Source organism: Neolamprologus brichardi, chromosome 22, assembly GCF_056152115.1.
Source record: "Neolamprologus brichardi isolate AB-2024 chromosome 22, ASM5615211v1, whole genome shotgun sequence".
Lineage (NCBI taxonomy): Eukaryota > Metazoa > Chordata > Actinopteri > Cichliformes > Cichlidae > Neolamprologus > Neolamprologus brichardi.
The window spans coordinates 34,281,277-34,301,985 of NC_142124.1; the positions used below are offsets into that span (position 1 = coordinate 34,281,277).

Here is a 20,709-nt window from a genome sequence, read left to right on the forward strand (position 1 = left end):
AGAACTTTGAAGCATCTTTTTCAGAAAGCCCATGAGCACAGGAAACGTTCTTGTAGTGACTGTTGACTCGTGGCAGCTAAAGCAGGTCCCAGCTGTCAAATTCACTCCACACGTCGTTCTGAGATGTTAGAATGAAGCTGTGCTGACTCATCTCTGGCCTCTCTGGAGCAGCAGGAACAGAGAGCTGCTGCACTGGGGAATGATGGCACGCTGTGCAGCACAGCCATGACGCTGTCGCTTTGAACACTGACACCAGGTCTGTGCAGATCCCTCATGTACAGCTGTGTTGCATGTGAGTTGCATTTGCAGTGAACTCGGGTTGATTGCAATGTGCTTGCAGTCTATCTGCATTTATATTTTAGAGTAGTTATTTGGAGACACACTGACGACCACAGGACGACCAGTGAGTGCAATCAGCTGGCATGTGCTCGCCAAGAGTTTGGGGTGTTGCACGCTCTGGATAACTTTTGGTCTCTGACAACCAAAAGCTCAAAGCATTCACGGATGTTTCCCTGTCAAAGAGTTTCTGGTTTCATGTCTTTAGTCAATTCAGTAAGAAATTAGGTGATTTAAAAAAACATCTGGACTGAGCCTCTTATTCACATCACATCTTTCTAAGGCTGCGTTCACTCTGCAGGTCTTGATGCTCAAATCAGATTTCTTTGTCTGCTCGTTCACACTACAGATAACATGTGACAGCAAACGCGCTCTAGTGTGAACGCTCAAAGCGTCATGCGCAAAAGAAGACGTCACACACAACGCGCTCTGTTTAGACCCAGACCAACAGTATTGTTTGACTGATGGTCTTAATATAAAGACTTCAGACTTCACGTTTCCCAGTTTTGCTTTAAGTTATAACATTTTGTTATTTATAGGGATGCACCGATACCGATACTGGTATCAGGTATCGGGGCCGATACTGTAAAATGTGTGTGTACTCATACTCGTAGAAGTTAACCGATACCATGAACCGATACCAACTTATTTCATTAATCAGAGGGTGGCTTGTCATTTCTGTTGTAGTTTTTTAGATTGGCCACTAGGGGGCCAATTATTATTTTATTTATTATTTATTTTATAATAATTGTTTTGTTTGTTTGTTTACAATATGGACACTCTGCAATAATTTAAAAGTTTATTTTATTCCAAACAGAAGTGTTTATTTATTATTCTGAAAGCTCGAGACAGTGCCAATAGTTCAGTGATATTTTGTTAAATTACAATGTGGAGACTCTGCAATCATTTAACAGAAGTGCTTATTTTTTACTTGAAATTTTTTTGTGGTCATTTTTATTAAGATTTTATTTTTTATCAGCAGAGAATATAATAAAACCTGTCTTCCAATTAATTGCATTTGTGTGTGTGTGTGTGTGTGTGTGGTAGAAGTATCGTTTTTTGTACTCTGTATCGGCAAGTACTCAGATCCAAGTATCGGTATCGTATCGGTTTGAAAAAATTGGTATCGTTGCATCCCTAGTTATTTACATTTGTCCTAATAATGATCCTTATTGCTGTTTTAGAGGAGCGCTGCTTCAAAGGATAGCTAAAATAAAATGTTCACGTTTCTCCAACGTTGTCTTCCCAACAGTTTCATTGGATGGAAGCGTTTGCGATGTCTTCTCCGGCGCTGATAATCGGCGTCTGTCTTGTGTCGGTGACATAAAAGACGGATTTAATGCGACATGACCATCAAACAGCAGCTTTCTAAAACATCAGATATGTATCAGATTCAGCACCACATATGAAAGTGACCCAGATCAGATTTGAAATATCAGATTTGTGCCGTTCACACTGTCACACCATGATGGGATAGATGGTCGCAGAGAGTCAAAGAAGTCGGATTGGATGCGCTTTCGCCTGCAGTGTGAACGCAGCCTAAGACCTTTTTCACATCAGCAACTGATTGTCCAGCTGTAAACAGACACAGTTTAATTTGTCACCATGGAAAGACAGGAAAGAACAGTCTGAGCATCGGATAATACAACACAAACCTCACAGTAGAGTTACTGTACACATCACATGGTTTTAGTAGTCAGAACCACACTACTCACAAAACCAGTGTTAGCTGTTCGTCACTGAAGCATCAACATGTGAATTATTAACATGTACAAAACATGACAGGCAGTCGAAACAGGAAGAGAAGCTTTGTGTGGAGCGCTCAGACTCGCAGGAACACAGAGGCGTGGCAGCGAGCTCAACATCCTGTAGCGATGCTCAGCTGACGCTCACATCAGCCACTTGTCCTTCTCTTTGTTGAAGTTCTCTGCCCACTGGCGTGTTAGCTCCAAGTAGTGGTCTGATTGGTTAGGCTGATAGTCGAGATACAAACGGGTCACAGTTTTCTTGGGCGTGGCCTTCTCTATTTGTGTGCCTTCGTGCCATTGGTTGAAGGACGTAACGGTGACGATTTCTGGACGGACGGACAGAGCTGCCTGCAGGGACGTGTCATAGTAACGCCCGTTAACACGGTTCCTGGTGTTATGGTTGTTCCACGGTCGAACGGCGGTATCCACGTACCCGGGACCAACGCTCGGGACGAACAGCAGATTGTTTGCGTCGCAGAACGCCTTGATGGCCTTCCAGTTCTGGTGGGACGAGCCAAACGAAAAGCCGTTGGAGGCAAAGTACGTGTACATGCCGTCAAAGCCGCTAGCTAGGATGTCGTATTTGTGGCGCTCCTCGACAATGAGTGCGACGAAAATCCCATCGTAAGGCGTGCCTCTGACGCTGCGGGCGCCTTTAGCTGTCAGGAGTTCTGCCCAGGACTCGGGCGGCGTCAGGTAGGAGTCGTAGATGTAAAACAGAGGCAGTACTCGCCCGGTGCTCGACTTGAATTTGTAGAAGGCGCCATGTTTTCCATACCTGAGAAAGATGAGACGTGTTAAGCTGCTGTTTTCAGTTCAATTCAATTTGATTTACACAGCAACAAATCACAACTACAGTCGCCTCAAGGCGCTTTATACTGAAAGGTAAATCCTACAACAGTCATATGACCCCCTATGAGCAGCACTTTGGCGACAGTGGGAAGGAAAAACTCCCTTTTAACAGGAAGAAACCTCCAGCAGCACCAGGCTCAGGGAGGGGCGGTTGATGTGATTTTTAAGGAGGGCGGTGCCACCAAATGAACGAATCACAGCATGTTTCTGAAGCGTCTTTCTGGCTCACTTTGCAAATATATGTGAGCTGTCTAACATATGAACAGGACAGGAAATCAGACACTTCACGGGTCCTCTGGTCAGCTGATCTAGGGCCTTTCACCAGCCTATTTTGTCCAAACCTTGTTGTGGCGGGGTGTGGTCTGCGGCACCGCGACTTGCATCTGCAATCACGCCTCAAAAGTCTGTGCTGACTGTTTAATATTGTCGTTGTTGGCGTGTGTGTTTGTGCGCGAGCTGAAAAGCTGCAGCCGTGTTCGTAACAACTGTGAATGACGAGGCGGATGCTGCAAAGCACGGATGTGCGGACGGGTCTGCGAGTGACGGCTACACATGTTTTCATGGTGTGTTTAACATGTTAGAGTCGAACACATCAGGAGCTTTACTGACTCTCCAGTTTGTGTCCTAACATGCAGACGGTCATCGCAGCGGATTTCACACTAATATCTGTGACAATATTTTTGGGAAATCAAAAGTAAAGGATTTGTACCGATGACCTTATAATATTGCACTTTAAAAACTACTTTCTATGATGCTTGACTTCTGCAAACACTGGAGCACTATGAAACTGCAGAACAAAGGTTCGCTTCAGTCATTTTTAATCAGTTGAAGGAGCAGAAAGCTGCTGATCTGTGAGATCACAGGCTGGGCATTTATATTTAATGACTTGTTCCTCATCTATCAGGGTTCACGTTCCATCACATGTTTTAATGTTAGCACCAACGGACACAGCCAGCTGGATCACTCAGAGGTAACGGGACACACAGAAAACCAGCTTACTTGTCAATAATGTATCTGATGTTGTCATACACGCTCTGGTCCGTCCGGCCCTTGTACGGCTGTATGTGAAAAGCCACCTGTGCATGAACACATGACAACACAGACGTTACTGAAAAGCAGCACCTGAATCCACAAAAACCTGGAAAGAAAAGTTAAAAAGGTGAAAGTGTTTCTGTTTCTTATGAACAGAAAAGAGAAAGACTGAGTTAGTGGTGCCTGTAACATGTCAGCGAGCTGTCACTGTCCTCTCTGCAGATACCACATCTTAAACGTGTTTGCCTAGTTACCAAACTACTTAACGTCATGGCAACGCTGTCTGCTGTCCTTGTCTGAAATATTGTAACTGTAGCTGTGCTGTGTTTGATGTAGCTGCACAGAGCTGCTGATGAACAGTCAGTGGGTCAGTTATTAGTAAATGTTGGACGTCTGGTTGGAAACATGCCTGATACATTTATCCTTCTTACAAAACTGCTTTGGTTTCACAGACACGACTGCAGTGATTCTTCTGAACCAGCTGTTTTACACTAATGTGTCACCACATGTGTTGAGGAAACGGGAGGTGGACACAGTGAAGAAAGACCGAGCTTTCATTCATGCAGAACCTGCTGATAAACACACAGCAGCTGCATGCTGAGCATGCTGGGACAGAGAGGAAGGACGAGCAGCTTCCCCACAGACGTGGCCTGGGCCGTCATGTCTGCCAACACAATCAGGTGACTGAGTAACAGAGTCTGTACCTCTCCACCACAGTGGTACAACTTCATGGCTTCACAGCCAGCAGGTGTTTTGTCCTGTGGCAGCAGTGTGAGCTGATGATGGATGCTCTCTGTCAGCATGAAATAACTGCTGCGCTCGTGTTGCTGCAGAAAGAGGGCTCAAACAGCAAAGCAGGGAGAGAGCTGTCGAGACGTGAACCGCCAACGCTCGCCGCCCACTCCGTCTTTTAAAAAGAGGCTTCAAGGTCTTCGTAAACAGTTTCCATAGCAACGCTCAAGCTCAGCTTGTCAACAGTCTTGACTGGTTAGAAATGATGCCAGCGAGGTACGACTGTATTCACTGTGGAAAGGGCTTTGTTTGCTCACATCAGCACATCAGTGTCTCTGCAACAAGAAGAAATGGGAACGAGACAAAAGACGAAGCATGAAGCATCTGCTGTCTGGGACTGTTGTCATTTTTGTAAACTTCCTTTGCCGTCCCAAAGTTTCTCAGTTGGATTTAGATCAGAGGAACATGCAGGATGGTCCCAAACATGATGTTATTCTCCTGCAAGTAGTCCCTTGTCCTGTGGGCATTGTGGTCACCACACAGACGAGGGCCCTCAGTCATCCAATAAATTGCTCAAAAAAGTTGTGTCTTGCTCCAATTTCTTCGTGCTGCATGTTGAAGCTCTTCTTGGAACCTTGTTGAGATCCAAACATGCAAAATATGATTTTTTGCCATTTTTCAAGTGGTCTTAAACTGTTGATCGTATAATACACAGAGAGTAAAAATTCAATCTTTTCAAACTGCTTGATGCCACATGCTTGTGTCTGCATGTTGAGTCGGGGAAGCTGAGGACGCCCCGCCCACTTTGAAGGTGGGAGGAGGGACGAGCTGAGCTGAAACTCACCCAACTCTCTAAAAACTAAACCTGACATTTACTTTACATTTGTGAGGCAACACTTTTACACTTAAGAATATTGAGTAGACTGGAAACCAATCAGATCTGTTCAATACACTTGATCAACTGAATAACTGAAGCTTAAACATATTAAGTTGAAATGAATAATTGTAGTTGTTACACAAACATGAAAAACTTGAGTAAATAACACTGACATGCTTGGTCAATGTAACTGAAATATAGACGTCAGTTAATCCAAAATGTTGTTCCATTTACTTCATATTGCAAATTGAACATAATCAAAATTGTACTTAATATTAAATATGGTAAATGGCCTGTATTTGTATAGCGCTTTACTTTGTCCCTATGGACCCCAAAGTGTTTTACACACACATCCACACACTGGTGATGGCAGCTACATTGTAGCCACAGCCACCCTGGGGCGCACTGACAGAGGCGAGGCTGCCGGACACTGGCGCCACCGGGCCCTCTGACCACCACCAGTAGGTAACGTGAAGTGTTTTGCCCAAGGACACAACGACCGAGACTGTCCAAGCCGGGGCTCGAACCGGCAACCTTCCAATTACAAGACGAACTCCCAACTCTTGAGCCACGATCGCCCCCTAACATTCAAATATGAATGTTATTGTATTTCACTGGTAGTCTAAGACTAAAAAAACAAACAAACGAATATGTAGTTGTGTGTTTCATAATACATGTATGACAAATGACCACATGTTAACATTTTTGGGGCGATCGTGGCTCAGGGGGTTGGGCAGCACATCTGTAACCGGAAGGTCGCCGGTTCGATCCCCGGGCTCTCTGTCCTGGTCGTTGTGTCCTTGGGCAAGACACTTTACCCTACAGGTGTTGGCCAGAGGGGCCGATGGTGCGATATGGCAGCCTCGCTTCTGTCAGTCTGCCCCAGGGCAGCTGTGGCTACAACTGTAGCTGCCTCCACCAGTGTGTGAGTGAATGAATAATGGTATTGTAAAGCGCTTTGGGTGCCTTGAAAAGCACTATATAAATCCATTATTATTATTATTTTTCCAAATGAAAATTTATTTTCATAAACATGGCAATAACTTGAAATAAACAAGCACTAAAAAGACAAGAGCCTTTTCCCTTTTAGCTCAAAGCCGTACATGCTTGAAGGATAAATGTCAAACCAGGAGAGCAATTTAAAAAACAACTATCCAGATCGAGTGTGAGGACGGAGAGTGAAAGACTGGAAAAAGTGATCATTTGTGCAAAGCTGTCGCGAAAACGTGAATTCACGGACGACATTGTGGAAACATGAACGTGGTAGGACTCTGAAAAATTGATCAGACCACCTCTCATCAATATTTTAGACATTTTGAAAATGCAATAAATGCAATGATTATATGTGAGAAGCTTAGTGGTACTGGTGGACTAACTGTTACAGAAACATCCAAAATGAGGCACCAATACTGTTTATTTAGTGCAGCTGAGACAAAAACCGAACATTGGCTGCTGGTCTAATTCTTTTATTTTGGAAAGCCTGCTCACTGACATCTGTCTGTTTCTAGATCCCATTAGATGAAGCTGGTGAACCGAGGTGCAGTCATGTCAGCCTGCCTCTGTTCAGATTTGGACACATTGAACGATGCCTCAGAAACTATTTAGACAATTTATCGCACGGGTAAGTCACAAGCTCAAAGTCAGCGAGACAGTTCTCAGCATACACAGACATATTCACTGGTTACAGGTTTGTTTCACTCAACCATTCCCAATGTTTTTCTTTCAGACAGTGGACGGCATTAGCCACTGATGACATCTCCTCGGATGTCGTCGATCTGCTGACCCAGATGTGCCGAGCACTCATAGGGCACATTAGCACCTTAGTGTATAAAGTCATACGCCCACAGTTTTCATGCTGGCCACATAATCATGATCGCGGAGACAAAGAAAGCTCCGCTGACCGGTAAATCTAAAGCTTGCTTTATTCAACAGTTTCATTCAGTCTTTCTTCTTCTGAGACGTTTTACATGAGATGGTTCATCAGGTAATCCTGGTGATGGAGGGTTTTTCAGAGGACGCAGCATTGCTTCGTATTGCCTCTTAGAATAGTTTCCATCACGTGTGAAGTCGTCCATGTGGTTTATTTTAACGACGCCTGTAGATTTGGACAAAACAGTGATCGTGTGGGAAAATGACTGACTACGTTTCTCTTTTCTGCCTTTTCAGGATCAACGTTGAACCTCTGCTTGATGGGTGCAGTTACTGCAGGGTGACCGAGGACGATATTCAGGCCAGCCTCAGAAACATCTTTCATAACTGCTTCGGTCGGGTCTTGGGTTGTGGGCAACGGCGGTCTTGTGACTCAGACACACTACTGACTTTATTTTCAGTGTCGATTGCAAAGAACGTAAACTCAGCCCTGAGTCGTATCACAGGGTCCACATCCTTGCAATCAGATAGATCCACATCCCCAACAAACTTTGTTGGGATGGTTTACAGTGTAGTGAACATTTTAAAAGACTGTGTAAACATCTCATCTCCCCTTTCTGTAGGTAGTGAGAGTAGCAGCTGCACCACTGTTGAATCGCCAAACTCTGAGGAAGATGACGACTTTAAAGATGACGACTTTAAAGTCTCTACAGACTTTAAAGAGTCTGTAGAGACTTTTAAAAGCACACCGACTCAAGCTTGTGTAGGTGAGGGAGATGTGGGCAGCGAGGGCAACAGTGATACATTTCAAATCACTGACGTCCAAAATCTTGACCGTGAGAGTTCAGAGAGGGAAAAAAAATGCAGCGACGCCCCGCGGTGTTCGTCTGGGACGCTTCCTACGCCTGCAGAGACCGATACCTTTCTCAGTTTGTGTCTTGCAAATTTAGTCGCTCACGTTTCTGAGAAAACACAAACAACTGCTGTAAAGCTGAATTTTCAGCAGATAGTGACTGATATAAGAGAGAAGATTGGGGGAGACTTGACTCCTCTAAAAACAGTAAAAAACTTGTACATCATCATGTACAAAGACCTGTGTCGCAAATTTGGATCCAAATACGTGCTTCCGTTTGTGATGGACAAGGGTGGCGCGACTTTTGTAGCAGCCGTCGTGGAGCTATTAAAAGCAGAGCTGAAACCATCGAGCGGCTCCAGGAACGCGCTGAGAAGTTTAGAAAGTAACAAAAGCGTTTCTCCAGCCAGTGAGAACAAAACGCAACGATCTGCGAGTGAGGACAACGTACACAAAGGATCCACAGCTTCCCAGAAAGACAGGCCGAGAAACTGTATCGTTAGGGCCCTCGCTTCTTTTTGTAGATCTTTGAGGAGGCTGTTCAGTTGCTGCATGAGCAGCGGAACAGAGTGATTATCTTCATAATTACTCAGCTCAGTGATCCAGGTAAGTCAATCCCAACAGGTGGATTCTGTTCATGTGGACGTAGCGTTCACAGCGGGAGAAAACACCGCCCGCTGAGAACGCTACGTCCACATGAACAGAAAGGTGGATTCTGTTCATGTGGACGTAGCGTTCACAGCGTTTTCTCCTGCTGTGAACGCTACGTCCACATGAACAGAATCCACCTTTCTGTTCATGTGGACGTAGCGTTCACAGCAGGAGAACCATCCATCCCTCCCTCCATCCATCCCTCCATCATCCCTCCCTCCCTCCCTACATCCATCCGTCCATCCATCCATCCATTATCCCTCCCTCCATCCATCCCTCCATCGTCCCTCCATCCATCCATCCATCCCTCCATCCCTCCATCATCCCTCCATCCATCCCTCCATCCCTCCATCATCCCTCCATCCATCCATCCATCCATCCATCATCCCTCCATCCATCCATCCATCCATCCATCATCCCTCCATCCATCCATCCATCCATCCATCATCCCTCCCTCCATCCATCCGTCCATCCATCCATCATCCCTCCATCCATCCATCCATCCATCCCTCCATCCCTCCATCATCCCTCCATCCATCCATCATCCCTCCCTCCGTCCATGCATCCACCCATCCATCCTCCGCTTATCCAATTCAGTGCCGTGAGGGGATGGAAACTTTCCCATCTACCACATTCACACCACAATCACCAATGAACCAAACCCCACTAACTGCATGTGGGTTCTCTCCGGAGCACCTGAAGAGAACCCACACAGACACCGGGAGAACATTCTCCACATAAAGCTCAGAGGATGGAGTCTAACTTGGGTGCTGATCACCTAAAGCATCCTATAGTCTGCACAAGGCCATTTTGCTTATTGAGCCTTAAAGCTTCATGAAAAGCAGCTGTAGACTGTTTGTCAGTACAGCTTTTATTTTGCCGTTCCAGTTTCCAGACAGAGTCAATGCCAGCTCTTTATTTAGTAACGTAGCACCCAGCTCAATAGTTAGGAGGTTAGTTAGATTGTGTAACACTGGAGGGGATTATGTGTCTGTAAAATGTCATTTCTGTGACACGTTCATATAGTGGCAGAGGGGCAGACAGTCTTTTTCATTGCATCACAGGACAAGCAGCTCCCAAACATATGCATATGACATTTGCAGAGAAAGCAAACACAGATTAACTTGTATTTTGTTAGCAGCAGCTCTGGAGCACTGAATCATGAAAGCATTAGTGCTCAGGTCAGCTGTGAGATACACACTGTTGTGTAAGTCTGACTAACACTCACAAAGAGACCCAGTTCTCAAACTAAGACTTCCATATAAGGAAGCATGAAAAGTAGAGCAAGAGAAAGCTTTCCTGTCCTCCACACGGAGCTCTGCTCATTTTGCCACTGCTGTCTCGAGCATCTTCAACATTTAATGGCTTTATGCTATCTGACAGCTGCTAGTGCTAAAGGAGCTCTGACCTTGTTTCAGCTGGAGCTGAGAAAGAGAAAAGCCGAGACATGTCTGAGAGGCGAATGCCAGCCTCGGATGCTTTGCAAGAAAGCTGCTAAAGGTGGAAACAACAGACCTGAGGCAAACAGACACAGCTGAGTACAACCTTGCTATGATGACACGCAAGGAGGAGATACAAGCATCTGGTGATGTTTGCTGAAAACAAATGACTCGTATGACAGCTGGACTGTAAATGGTACTGATGGTGAAGGAGGGCTTTAAGCAGCCGATTCACCCGAGATCACGCAGTTACGAGGTTCGGCTGTAGTTCTTATTTCTGTGTAAAAGCAAAGTTCAAGTGAAAAGGCTCATTTTGTGCTTTCATTTGACTGATGCTGCATCACTGTGTCTGATGTCTGTTGCAGTGTAATGCTTCTCACTGCCAGCACTGGCTGCTTGCTGCGGGAACATTGTGGCACACTTTGAATGAGGAGGTCATCACTGACAGTAACTGCTGAGAAAAGGAGGACGCACTCTTCATTTTGCTAATAAATAAATGCTGCTGACTGCAAGCTATGATCACAATGTTCAGTAGCCTTTAAATTATTGACAGGCAGCAGTCAATATTATAAAGGACAAAATTATATACATGTTTTTTATATGTCGTTTGCACAAACAAACAAACAAACAAACAAATAAAGGACTAACTCTTTGTACAGTGCAATAAATTGATTTTCAATAAAAGCTGTAAATTTGTAGTCTCGGACAGATTTTTTAAAGTGCAGGTTATTCTGGGTGAACATAGGCGCCAAACTCTGAAATGAATAAAGACTAGATTTTGTTAAATCTCAATTGTGGGTCATGTAAAAGCCACGGCCACAATATAACCTGATGACGCTCAGCCTGTGTTGGAGGGAGAAACACCTGCGAGCTGTTTGTGGAGTGAACGCTGAAAAACTGGACTTTCAAGAACACAGACGGAGGAAAAACTGATGAGCACACTGAGGCAAACAAACACAAAGCAGCTCACAGTGGTTCACATATATGCTTTGTGTAGAAATACCTCAAAGATCTTCACCAGCATGTTATAATATATACGATCATAAGTGAATTTTACTTTGTAAGTTAGCACAGCAGGCTCATCCCCCACTGTGTGAGCGTCTAAGAGCAGTGTATGTGCTGACACGTTCACAGTGAAATACTCAGTGTTGGGGAGTAACAGAGTACATGTACCACCGTTCCGTATTTAAAATACAAAATATGAGTAACTGTATTCCGTTACAGTTACAGTTTAAAAAGGTGGTATTTAGAATACAGTTACTTTGTTGAAATAAATGGATTACACGGACATATGAAACTTCCCTGTTTCATATGTTCGGCTATGTCCTCTCTGTTTTTGGTTTCCACGCTGGTGGAAACACAAACAAACACACATTAAGAGGCTCTGATGTCTCAGGCCCATGTCACCTCTACTCGCGGCCGCATAATGACGTGAAGAAACATTTTTAAAAATTATTATTATTAGAGAGAAGGATCACACAGCAATAGTACATTCATGTAGCTGTAAAAAGCATGATAATGTATTAAGTAATCCAAAGTATTCAGAATACGTTACAAAATACATTTTGGGGCATGTAATCTGTAATCTGTAATCTGTAATCTGTAGTGGGATACATTTTAAAAGTAACTTTCCCAACACTGGAAATACCTAATCAACAAAATCAATGTCACAGCTGAATTCTTCACTTGCTGCGTTTCTGCAGATACTAGTTTGAGGTATTCGAGTATTTCAGTATATTCGATGTGTAACACCTGCTCTGTGTTCAAGGTAACCGGAGGTGCTTTCAGCTCTTTGGCGAGTGAAAGAATGCGATCCGTTAATGTTTGGGTACAAAAAGATTAAAATAATCTGTCACTCTGACCACGTCCAATATTTCTGCACCTACAGACGCTGACATGTGTTTCCTCTAGCCTGTATTTAGTGCAGACGTCTGCTATATTTAATGATTACAGTGGTAGGAGCTACATCAAGTGTGTTAATCTTCCTGATTCACTGTCACAACACAACCTTCCATGTCTTGAGCTCATGCTGTGAACTCTGATAAACAGATTCTTGTATGGTGCCCTTTCTTAAACAGCAGAAGTAACTAAGTAGAAATACTTTGTTACTGTATCTGAGTAGAATTTTCAGGCACCCGTGCGCCACAGTCAAAGATAAGTATTTTATTTATTTACTCTTTTGGCACAATGCTGGAACGACTGCAGGTGTCCATAAACTGCGGTCGCAGTATTTCAGCGTCCAACGAGGCCTAGACGAGTCATTCAGCGTCTCTATCAGCTCAGCAAACACAAACTGTTTGTCTCACAGTGTTGCTGCTAAAAGTCCAGCTGCTGGATTTCACAGGGAGGGAAAAGAAAGACTTCACTCGAAGAAAGAGCGGAGAGGAAGAAGAGAGCTCAGCTTTAAAGAGAAGATGCTCCGTTCTGTTTGATAAACTGGACATTTTAAAGCTTACATGCAAGTGCTCGTGTTTTTGAACAGGTGAGTTTGCTGCACTGTGATGATTTAAAGTAAAGAATCGTGTGTGGCTGCTGCTCAGTGGCTGTGGTGCTCATGGTCACAGCTAGCTTACAGCTAGCTTTGCATTTTAGCTGAGATCCACTGACTGACTCCACCTTCATACAAACTTTGTACCATTTAGAAAACAGACATAAACAAGTACTGTCAGTGTAGAGGATGATATCAGCCAGCACAGCTCATGAAGCATCTGCTCACATCTGGTTCAGTTGTGCACGTCCACAGAGAGCAGCAGCTCAGCTGATCACAGCCTAAGTCTACTGGAGTTATGAGTTTTCTAAACACTGATTCTAGGCTTCCCCTGCTTGCTGGATCCTGCTTAAACGCCTCTGAGACCACGCACTGCACCTGCCTTTTGGCCTGCTTGTGTCTTGTTTGCAGGCTTTGGAGACGCAGCGTTCCTGTTGACAATTAGTGACACTGGCAACAGCTGAACCAGTGTGTCAGGGCTCCATAAGAAGCCTGTAGAGCTCAGCTGTGCGGCTCATGAGACGCCCTGTTGGACTCTTGCTTTTGGTTTGGATTTTGCATTTAACAACATTACATGCACCATTTTTCCACCCGTGCCCTCCTCTAACCCACCGATGCTACTGACTACACACACCACGGTTTGTACAAAGTTTCTTGTTTCCGTTTTATTCACTTAAAATAAAATAGTTTGGATGACATCTCTGTGCATCTCTGTGCATCTCTGGTTCTTGTCATGGCCGTGTGGGCTGGTTGGTGACACATTATCCTGTTTAGAGGCAAAGACGCAGGCAACAAGTTCAAAAAACCTGCAATTAAATGAAGCTGATGTGCTTCTAAACCTCCTCAGCTGTATATATCTGTATATATGTATATATATCTGTGTACGTATATGCAACTACGTATGTAAGTACTCTTAGCATGTTTGTCATTATTCTGCGCCTCCATATTTATAAATCATGACATAAATCACATTATAGACACAGGACTTGTACAGTGTATCCTCAGCCTTGATGCTTATCTGGACTCTACAAGTTCATCAATTAAGTGTTATCTTTCTGCTCTTCAGGTTGATTATGTCTAAATAATCACAAAGTCAAAGTGCGACCACACAGCTGATTTTTAAGAGATTCAGATCAACTCTGTTCTTAACATTAACAGTCAGGAAACAGCCATCTACAAATTCAGTAAATCGTCAGAAAGGGGAAAACATACCGGTTGTCTCACCAGTTACCTTGATGCTGTGCCTGTGGGCAGCGTCCATAACGGTAGGAACGAGGTCCTCTGTGGGCTCCCCGTGGTCGTCCCCCACCCCAGGAGGATACCAGGACAGAACCAGCACTCCTTCAAAGACAGCAGAGCAAAAGGAAAGGAGGATGAAGAAGGTACAGCTCTCACTGTAGTGAAGGAGATTCAGACATTTTCTTTGGAAGAACAGGCGACATCAGAACCTTCAGTCAGTCAGCAGACCCGCACGTTCATGTTTTGCAGCATGTTTTATTAATACTTTGACGGCTGCTGTACATCCACACACAGAGCTGCAGCTCAACATAACAACAACCACTATCACAGCACCGGTGCATGACTGCGGATGCCGTGCAGCTGCACAGCACTGCAGGCGATGCCCCGCCACATACCCCCATCGCCCGACTGAGGCCAGGGAGCCATCCACGGCGTCCCCACCCCTGGTCCAGCAACAGGGAGGTGTGAGTTCAGGTGCCGGCGCCGCTGGTGCGGTGGTCGGCCAAGCAGTCGCCCCGCGGTGGCGGTGTGCGTCGTGAACGGCGACCTTGAGTTGTAATAAAATATGCTGCCAAGCGTGAACATGCACCCGGGTCTGCTGTGGGTTTGTTACAGTGGTGCCGACACCCAGGACGGGGACACAGCAGACCCGCGGGCCAGCCGGGGAGGAGCTGACCCCGATGGTGGCCGAGACAGTGGCAACATAGCAGGAGCAGGCGGCAGTGTCGTGGTGCTGGCAGGAAGAACTAGTACCCAACTGCTCAGCCTGAGTTGGAGGTCAGTGCACGGAGAGCGCGGGAGGAACCTGCCGAGCCGTCGCAGGAGGAGGCGGAGCCTGAGGATCAGTGCCTGCTGGTTGAGGAGGAGGAGAAAGAGGAGGAGCTGCGCGAGGGTTTGTGCCCGCTTGCGGAGGAGGTGCGGGAGGCACCTGACAGAGGTGGAGGAGCTGCTCCTGGTGCTGTGCGATACTCCATATTTTGGTATCGATCCCATATCAGGTACATACGGGCAGTATCGCCGATATCAATACCGATACTCAATAAATAAGGTGGATACGTCATTGAATGGCTAAATCTCAATTAATTTTTATGAGCTTAAGTGTTTTTGTGAGGTTTCCTTTTTCATTATTAAATAGTTAAAACCCAGCAGGACATAATTAGGACAGAGTTTATAATTAAATAGAAATGATTGTGGCTGATCTGCGATGCCAGGGCAGGTGAGATGGACTCACCTGCACATACACAACCAGCCTTGCCGGCTTAAAAACTGTGTTGTTGTTGATGGTGATGTGCGGCTGGCAGCGGGAGAGCTGCAGCAGAATGTAGCTGTGCCACAGCCGTGTGATCATTGTAAGAATAAAAGATGCTGGAAGCATGAAAATGCCATCGTGGCGGTTTAGTTATCTTTTCCTTTTTTTAAATAAAAATGTTACAATAAATTGCGCCAAGCAGTTAAAAAATCTAAACAAGCACTGTTGAGAAACTATGATACAAAATTTACAATTAAAATTCTCAACAACAATAACAGCTGGTAAAAATATAAATAATATGTAAACAACTTAACAACCCCCAACGCGTCTGAGGCACGTCACGTGACAGCGCAGAGGTAGGAGGGGGGCAACGTGCGCCTGCTCTGCTGACACAGGTGCAGCGAGTCTAACCTGCTGTTTGTCTTTGCCAAAAGGACAGCGCTGCAAACAAGAGCGGAGCTTACAGTAAAGAATCATCTCACCAGGCTAGTATTGATCCGATACCAATCGATATGATCGATATTTGGATCGATCCGCCCACCACTAGCTGCTCCAGCCGGGAGTGGCGGCAGAGCAGTAGCCTGCTCGGCCGGAGGGCGAGCCGTGCGACAGCCCCACCAAGTCTGAGGGCGGCATGCTGGTCAGACCGGCCTCATCTCCACCAGAGGCCGGCGCGCCAATTGATCCTACGCTGGCCCAGCCGCCTGTGAGCCGCAACCACCTGCCACGCGACCAACCTCCGGACCAGCTTCGCCAGCGCCGCAGGCGACCACCTGAACTCACACCGCCTTGTCGCTGGAGCTGGGGACGCCGACGGTCTCTCTCCCGCTCGCGGGGGGAGGGGATTAGGTTTGGCCGGATGGCTCCCTGGCCTCAGTCAGGCAATGGGGGGATGTGGCAGGCGTGGATTGCGGTTCTGTGCCCCGCCGACTTAGACTACGTCCACACCAGCTTTCTCAGATTTGAAAACGGCGTTTTCGTCTGAAAACGCTCTGCATCCACACAGTCTCCACATTGAAACGGCCGAAAACGCTGATGTTCCAGTCCTGCACAAAAACGACTGAGAATTAAAGAATTTGAAGAAAAGCAATCTGGAGCTCAAACTACAAACTGATATTCATCTTTCAGGGCTGTCGAAATTAAGAGCAATCAAAACAACCGCTGTCTTGGTTTAATTGGTCACATGACTGCATCACATGACCAACATGCGTCATCGTTTTCGAAAGTCTGCGTTTTCACGTGTCCACACTGCGACGGGACAGCTGCGTTTTTAAATGTGTGTTTTCGAGGGCGTTTTCAAAACGCTGCGTTTTTCCTCGAGGAAAGCGGCGTCAGAGTGGACGTAGCCTTAAATATTGTACTGGGTCGTGTGTTTGTGTTGTTGGTTGTGTTGAGCTTGCAGCGGGTCTGCTGTGAACTGCAACCTTTGAGTTGTAATAAAGGGCGATTGTGGCTCAAGAGTTGGCAGTTCGTCTTGCAGCGTTGGGGAGTAACGGAATACATGTACCGCCGTTACGTATTTAAAATACAAAATATGAGTAACTGTATTCCGTTACAGTTACCGTTTAAAAAGGTGGTATTTAGAATACAGTTACTTTGTTGAAATAAATGGATTACACGGCGGTACTTCCCTGTTTCATATTGTGGCGGGTCAGGACTGTTTGGGTTTTGTTTGACAGCTACGTTCTGTTGTTCCAGGCAGCGTTACGGTTGCCATGGTTACAGGGTGACGCTCTCTCTCTGCGTGTTTCCTGGGTGAGAGAGGCCTTTTTGTTGTTGTTGTGCTAAGCTAACAGGCAGAATGCTACAGGTATAGCTCTAAAGAATGTAGCATCATGGGCAGTGTAGTCCGTGCTGCAGGGAGAATGGACTGCCATACACGTTATGTGTCTGTGAGCGAGGGAGGGAGAAAAAGGAAAAGTACGAGCTGTCATCGAGCAGAAACGGGAGCTGGAAGCATGTAAATATAATAATAACCACTGCAGCCAAGAAGAGAGCCTGACGAGCCCAGCTGTAAGTAAGCTATTAAGACTCGACTGTACACCGTGTTCGTGTTTTCCTCTGAAACAATAAGTTCTGTTGGAGCAGCCTTTCAACGCCTCTCTCTGTCTCTGCTAGCAAAGTTGACCCAGACAACAAAGTAAAGCTAGTTTTCAGCTACGAGCCGACACAGAACCCACCGTATTAGCCAGAGGTCCCTTTACTACGGTTCGGAGCCGCGGACCTTCAGTAACAGTAATAAATCACAGCAATAGTACATTCATGTAGTTGTAAACAGCATGATAATATATTAAGTAATCCAAAGTATTCAGAATACGTTACTCTCATTGAGTAACGTAACGGAATACGTTACAGAATACATTTTGGGGCATGTAATCTGTAATCTGTAGTGGAATACATTTTAAAAGTAACCTTCACAACACTGTTATCTTGTAATTGGAAGGTTGCCGGTTCGAGCCCCGGCTCCGACAGTCTCGGTCGTTGTGTCCTTGGGCGAGACGCTTCACCCTACTGGTGGTGGTCAGAGGGCCCGGTGGCGCCAGTGTCCGGCAGCCTCGCCTCTGTCAGTGCGCCCCAGGGTGGCTGTGGCTACAATGTAGCTGCCATCACCAGTGTGTGAATGGGTGGATGACTGGGTGTGTAAAGCTTGCTTTATTTACCAATAAAGTATGCTGCCAAGCATGAACGTGCACCCGGGTCTGCTGTGGCTTTGTTACAGTTCCTTACTTATATTAAGTTCTGATATGATCACAAGTTTACAGACCTGGGGTCAACCAACCAAAGCAACGCACGGTGCACACGAGAGATGAAGACGGTGGAGATTTGTGACAGAGGGGAGCAGCGAGAGTGAAACAGGTTCACCAGATGGCAGAGAGACTGTGGCACTGATGCAAACACAGGCTCGCGCGAAGATGCTCAAATTTACACATGTTGGTTTGTTTTAATTAGAGGAGACTTTCTGTAATGTTGATGAAACAATATTTACCGTGTAAATCCCCGATCACACACTGGTGTTTATCACCATCTCTACATAAACTTGTTATCTTGAAGTTGTGCATGTTTGCATAGAGTCAGTGTGTTCATCCATCCATGTGGAAGAGGCGTTTTATTTAGACAGTGCAGACTGTGACCACGGCGCCCCTCTAACATTCTCCCACAGCCCCACGGGACCCGAGATACGCGTGAATAAAGCTCATCAGCAGCGTCATGGTGCATATTCACAGCAGACGGAGGTAAATGAAGCTGCGTCCTTCTAGAGGACAACACTGTTCTTACTCTTCACAGCACTGGAAACTTTATATGTTACATTTAATCTGGATACTTTTAGTTATGATGGTTCAACATGAACATGCTTCATTGCTCTTAGCATTCACAGACTCAGTCACACCTCTCGGCTGTCACACACATACAGATCCAGTGTTGCAACAGTGCTTACCCGCTGCGGCCGCTTCTATCTGGGCCATGTGTGACTCGAGCACCTTCGGGTCCCTGGAGCTGTAGGGTCCCAGCTCGGGGTAGAAACTCGAGGCAATGTCATCCGGAGGCGTGTGCTTTCCTTGAGCGTGGCTGGCTGCGATCTTCGGGTCCCAGTGTGGGACCAGCACGTGATCCCAGTGGATGTACTTGTTGTCCACGCTGGGAGAGCCGTACCACAGGTAGTAGAAGATGTGGACGTCGTAGAATATGCTGTACTCCCGGTCCGACCTGGTGAAAACCACCTTGGTGTCGCTGCTGCTCATGTGGAACTGACCCGGGGAAACCACCACGTCTTTCACGTCCAGCCGCCTCCTCTCTGACCTCTCCCCGATGAAATCCATACCAGGAGCCAGGTCCGAAAAGCCGTCGCTGGGTTTCAGCGTCCTCAGGCCCATCATGGTCCCAAAAATGAAGAGCGTGAAGAGGAAGAGCGCAACCAGCGCTTTCCTGCGCAGCCGAGTCATCGTCGCTGTCCGTGGTTCTGCCGCAGGAAGAACACGCGATCCAGGAGCCAGCGAGGGGCCGACACTGGTTCTCCTCAGCGCCAGCCAGCCATCCTCTCACAGCGGAGCGGAAACAGGAATGAACGCATTCAGGAGCAGCAGCTGGTGCGTAATGGAGTCTGCGGGACGAAGATCGCCGCTCTGCTACCAGGACCCGCTGCTGCTGCAACACAGCGCCTCCTGCTCGGCCATCACGCTCTCACCGCTGATTCACATCCAGGAAAAACACCTTTCCTCCGTCTCCACTGAAAACACGAGCTGTCCGCTCACAGAGGAGCCTCGGTACCTTTGTGTTGCATCCAGCCGATGCTCGGCGCTCCCCGCCTGCCTCTCTCTCCTCCTCCTGCAGCTGCTCCTCCGCTCAGAGACGGGCCGTTTGTGGAAAGGGCTCCGGTTCTGTCCCCAAACCGTAAAACAACCAAAGAGAAAAATAACCTTTTATTTGACTGCACGAATCAAAGACGACAGAATGGAGCGTTTGTTTCTTCAGCACTAGCAGCACGGAGATAAAGCCCGACCGGAAAGACGTGTATGAGGGGCGACCAGTGGGCGACAGAAGCAGGAGGTGGAGCTAAATGATGCTTTACAATAAGAGGACATTAGTGATGGGATTTCCGGCTCTTTTTAGAGATCCGGCTCTTTCGGCTCGACTCACTAAAAAGAGCCGGCTCTTTCGGCTCCGAACCGGCTCTTCAGGTTGTTTTGTTGCTTTAATTATTTAATCATTAACAATAATATAAAATTATGCAGAAAAGGAATTACTAATGTTAAAAAAAGTGGTTTTAATTATATATGTTTATATATGGCCCCTAGAGACAAAGCACGTACAAACTCTAAAACACATTTCTAGCGTTAACTGAACTTCCAAAACAGAGTTACCCAGATCACTTAAATTACACAATTGAAAGCATGTGTGTATGGTTTGTTCATTTACCTGTTACTACCACACACCAAATCCGGTTGTTGATACTTCCTGGCTTGTGTAGCCACTAGGTAACAAAAGCTCAACACTGCGCCCTAGTGTCCTGGAGCACTTCTGTTGACTTTTGTACGTGATTCTGAGTTTGTACGTGCTTCTGAGTTTTTACGCGTTTTGAAGTTTGTACATGCTTAGGAGTTTGTACGTGTTTTGGAGTTTGTACGTGCTTTGTCTCTAAGGTCCACCATAAATATACTTTATTTATTCACTCCACATAAAATGTAATAAATAAATCATATAATACAAAAAACAACTATTTACATTTTAAATTTTTAACTATTTAAATTTTCAGCTTTTTCCCTTTTAAACAAATTTAACGTGAAACAACACAAAACACTGCAAACCACAACACAATTAGATATAAATTAAAATATGAAAACAAAAA

The 20,709-nt window shown here is 45.9% G+C and overlaps 2 protein-coding genes across 2 annotated transcripts; one reads left to right on the forward strand and one right to left on the reverse strand.

Moving 5' to 3' along the window:
- Nucleotides 1–1,075: 1,075 nt before the first annotated feature.
- Nucleotides 1,076–19,895, reverse strand: maneal (mannosidase endo-alpha like). The gene is made up of 4 exons (XM_087835346.1): nt 18,802–19,895; nt 14,109–14,218; nt 3,936–4,012; nt 1,076–2,862 (listed from the first exon to the last, which is right to left on the reverse strand). The coding sequence occupies exons 1-4, from the start codon at nt 19,304–19,306 to the stop codon at nt 2,226–2,228; spliced, it is 1,329 nt and encodes a 442-aa protein (XP_087691472.1). The 5' UTR covers nt 19,307–19,895; the 3' UTR covers nt 1,076–2,225.
- LOC148096862 (uncharacterized) lies at nt 6,739–8,954 on the forward strand. The gene is made up of 4 exons (XM_087834990.1): nt 6,739–6,840; nt 7,086–7,198; nt 7,304–7,480; nt 7,744–8,954. The coding sequence occupies exons 1-4, from the start codon at nt 6,832–6,834 to the stop codon at nt 8,870–8,872; spliced, it is 1,428 nt and encodes a 475-aa protein (XP_087691116.1). The 5' UTR covers nt 6,739–6,831; the 3' UTR covers nt 8,873–8,954.
- Nucleotides 19,896–20,709: the final 814 nt, after the last annotated feature.

Excerpts from the sequence above, each read along its gene's own strand:
- LOC148096862 (XM_087834990.1), top strand. Across the intron at positions 7,199-7,303 it reads TTAGACAATTTATCGCACGG|ACAGTGGACGGCATTAGCCA; the intron begins GTAAGTCACAAG and ends TTTTTCTTTCAG. Across the intron at positions 7,481-7,743 it reads AAAGAAAGCTCCGCTGACCG|GATCAACGTTGAACCTCTGC; the intron begins GTAAATCTAAAG and ends CTGCCTTTTCAG.
- maneal (XM_087835346.1), bottom strand. The coding sequence starts at position 19,306 with ATGACTCGGCTGCGCAGGAAAGCGCTGGTTGCGCTCTTCCTCTTCACG. Across the intron at positions 14,219-18,801 it reads GATAGAAGCGGCCGCAGCGG|GAGTGCTGGTTCTGTCCTGG; the intron begins GTAAGCACTGTT and ends CTGTCTTTGAAG. Across the intron at positions 2,863-3,935 it reads ATCAGATACATTATTGACAA|GTATGGAAAACATGGCGCCT; the intron begins GTAAGCTGGTTT and ends CATCTTTCTCAG.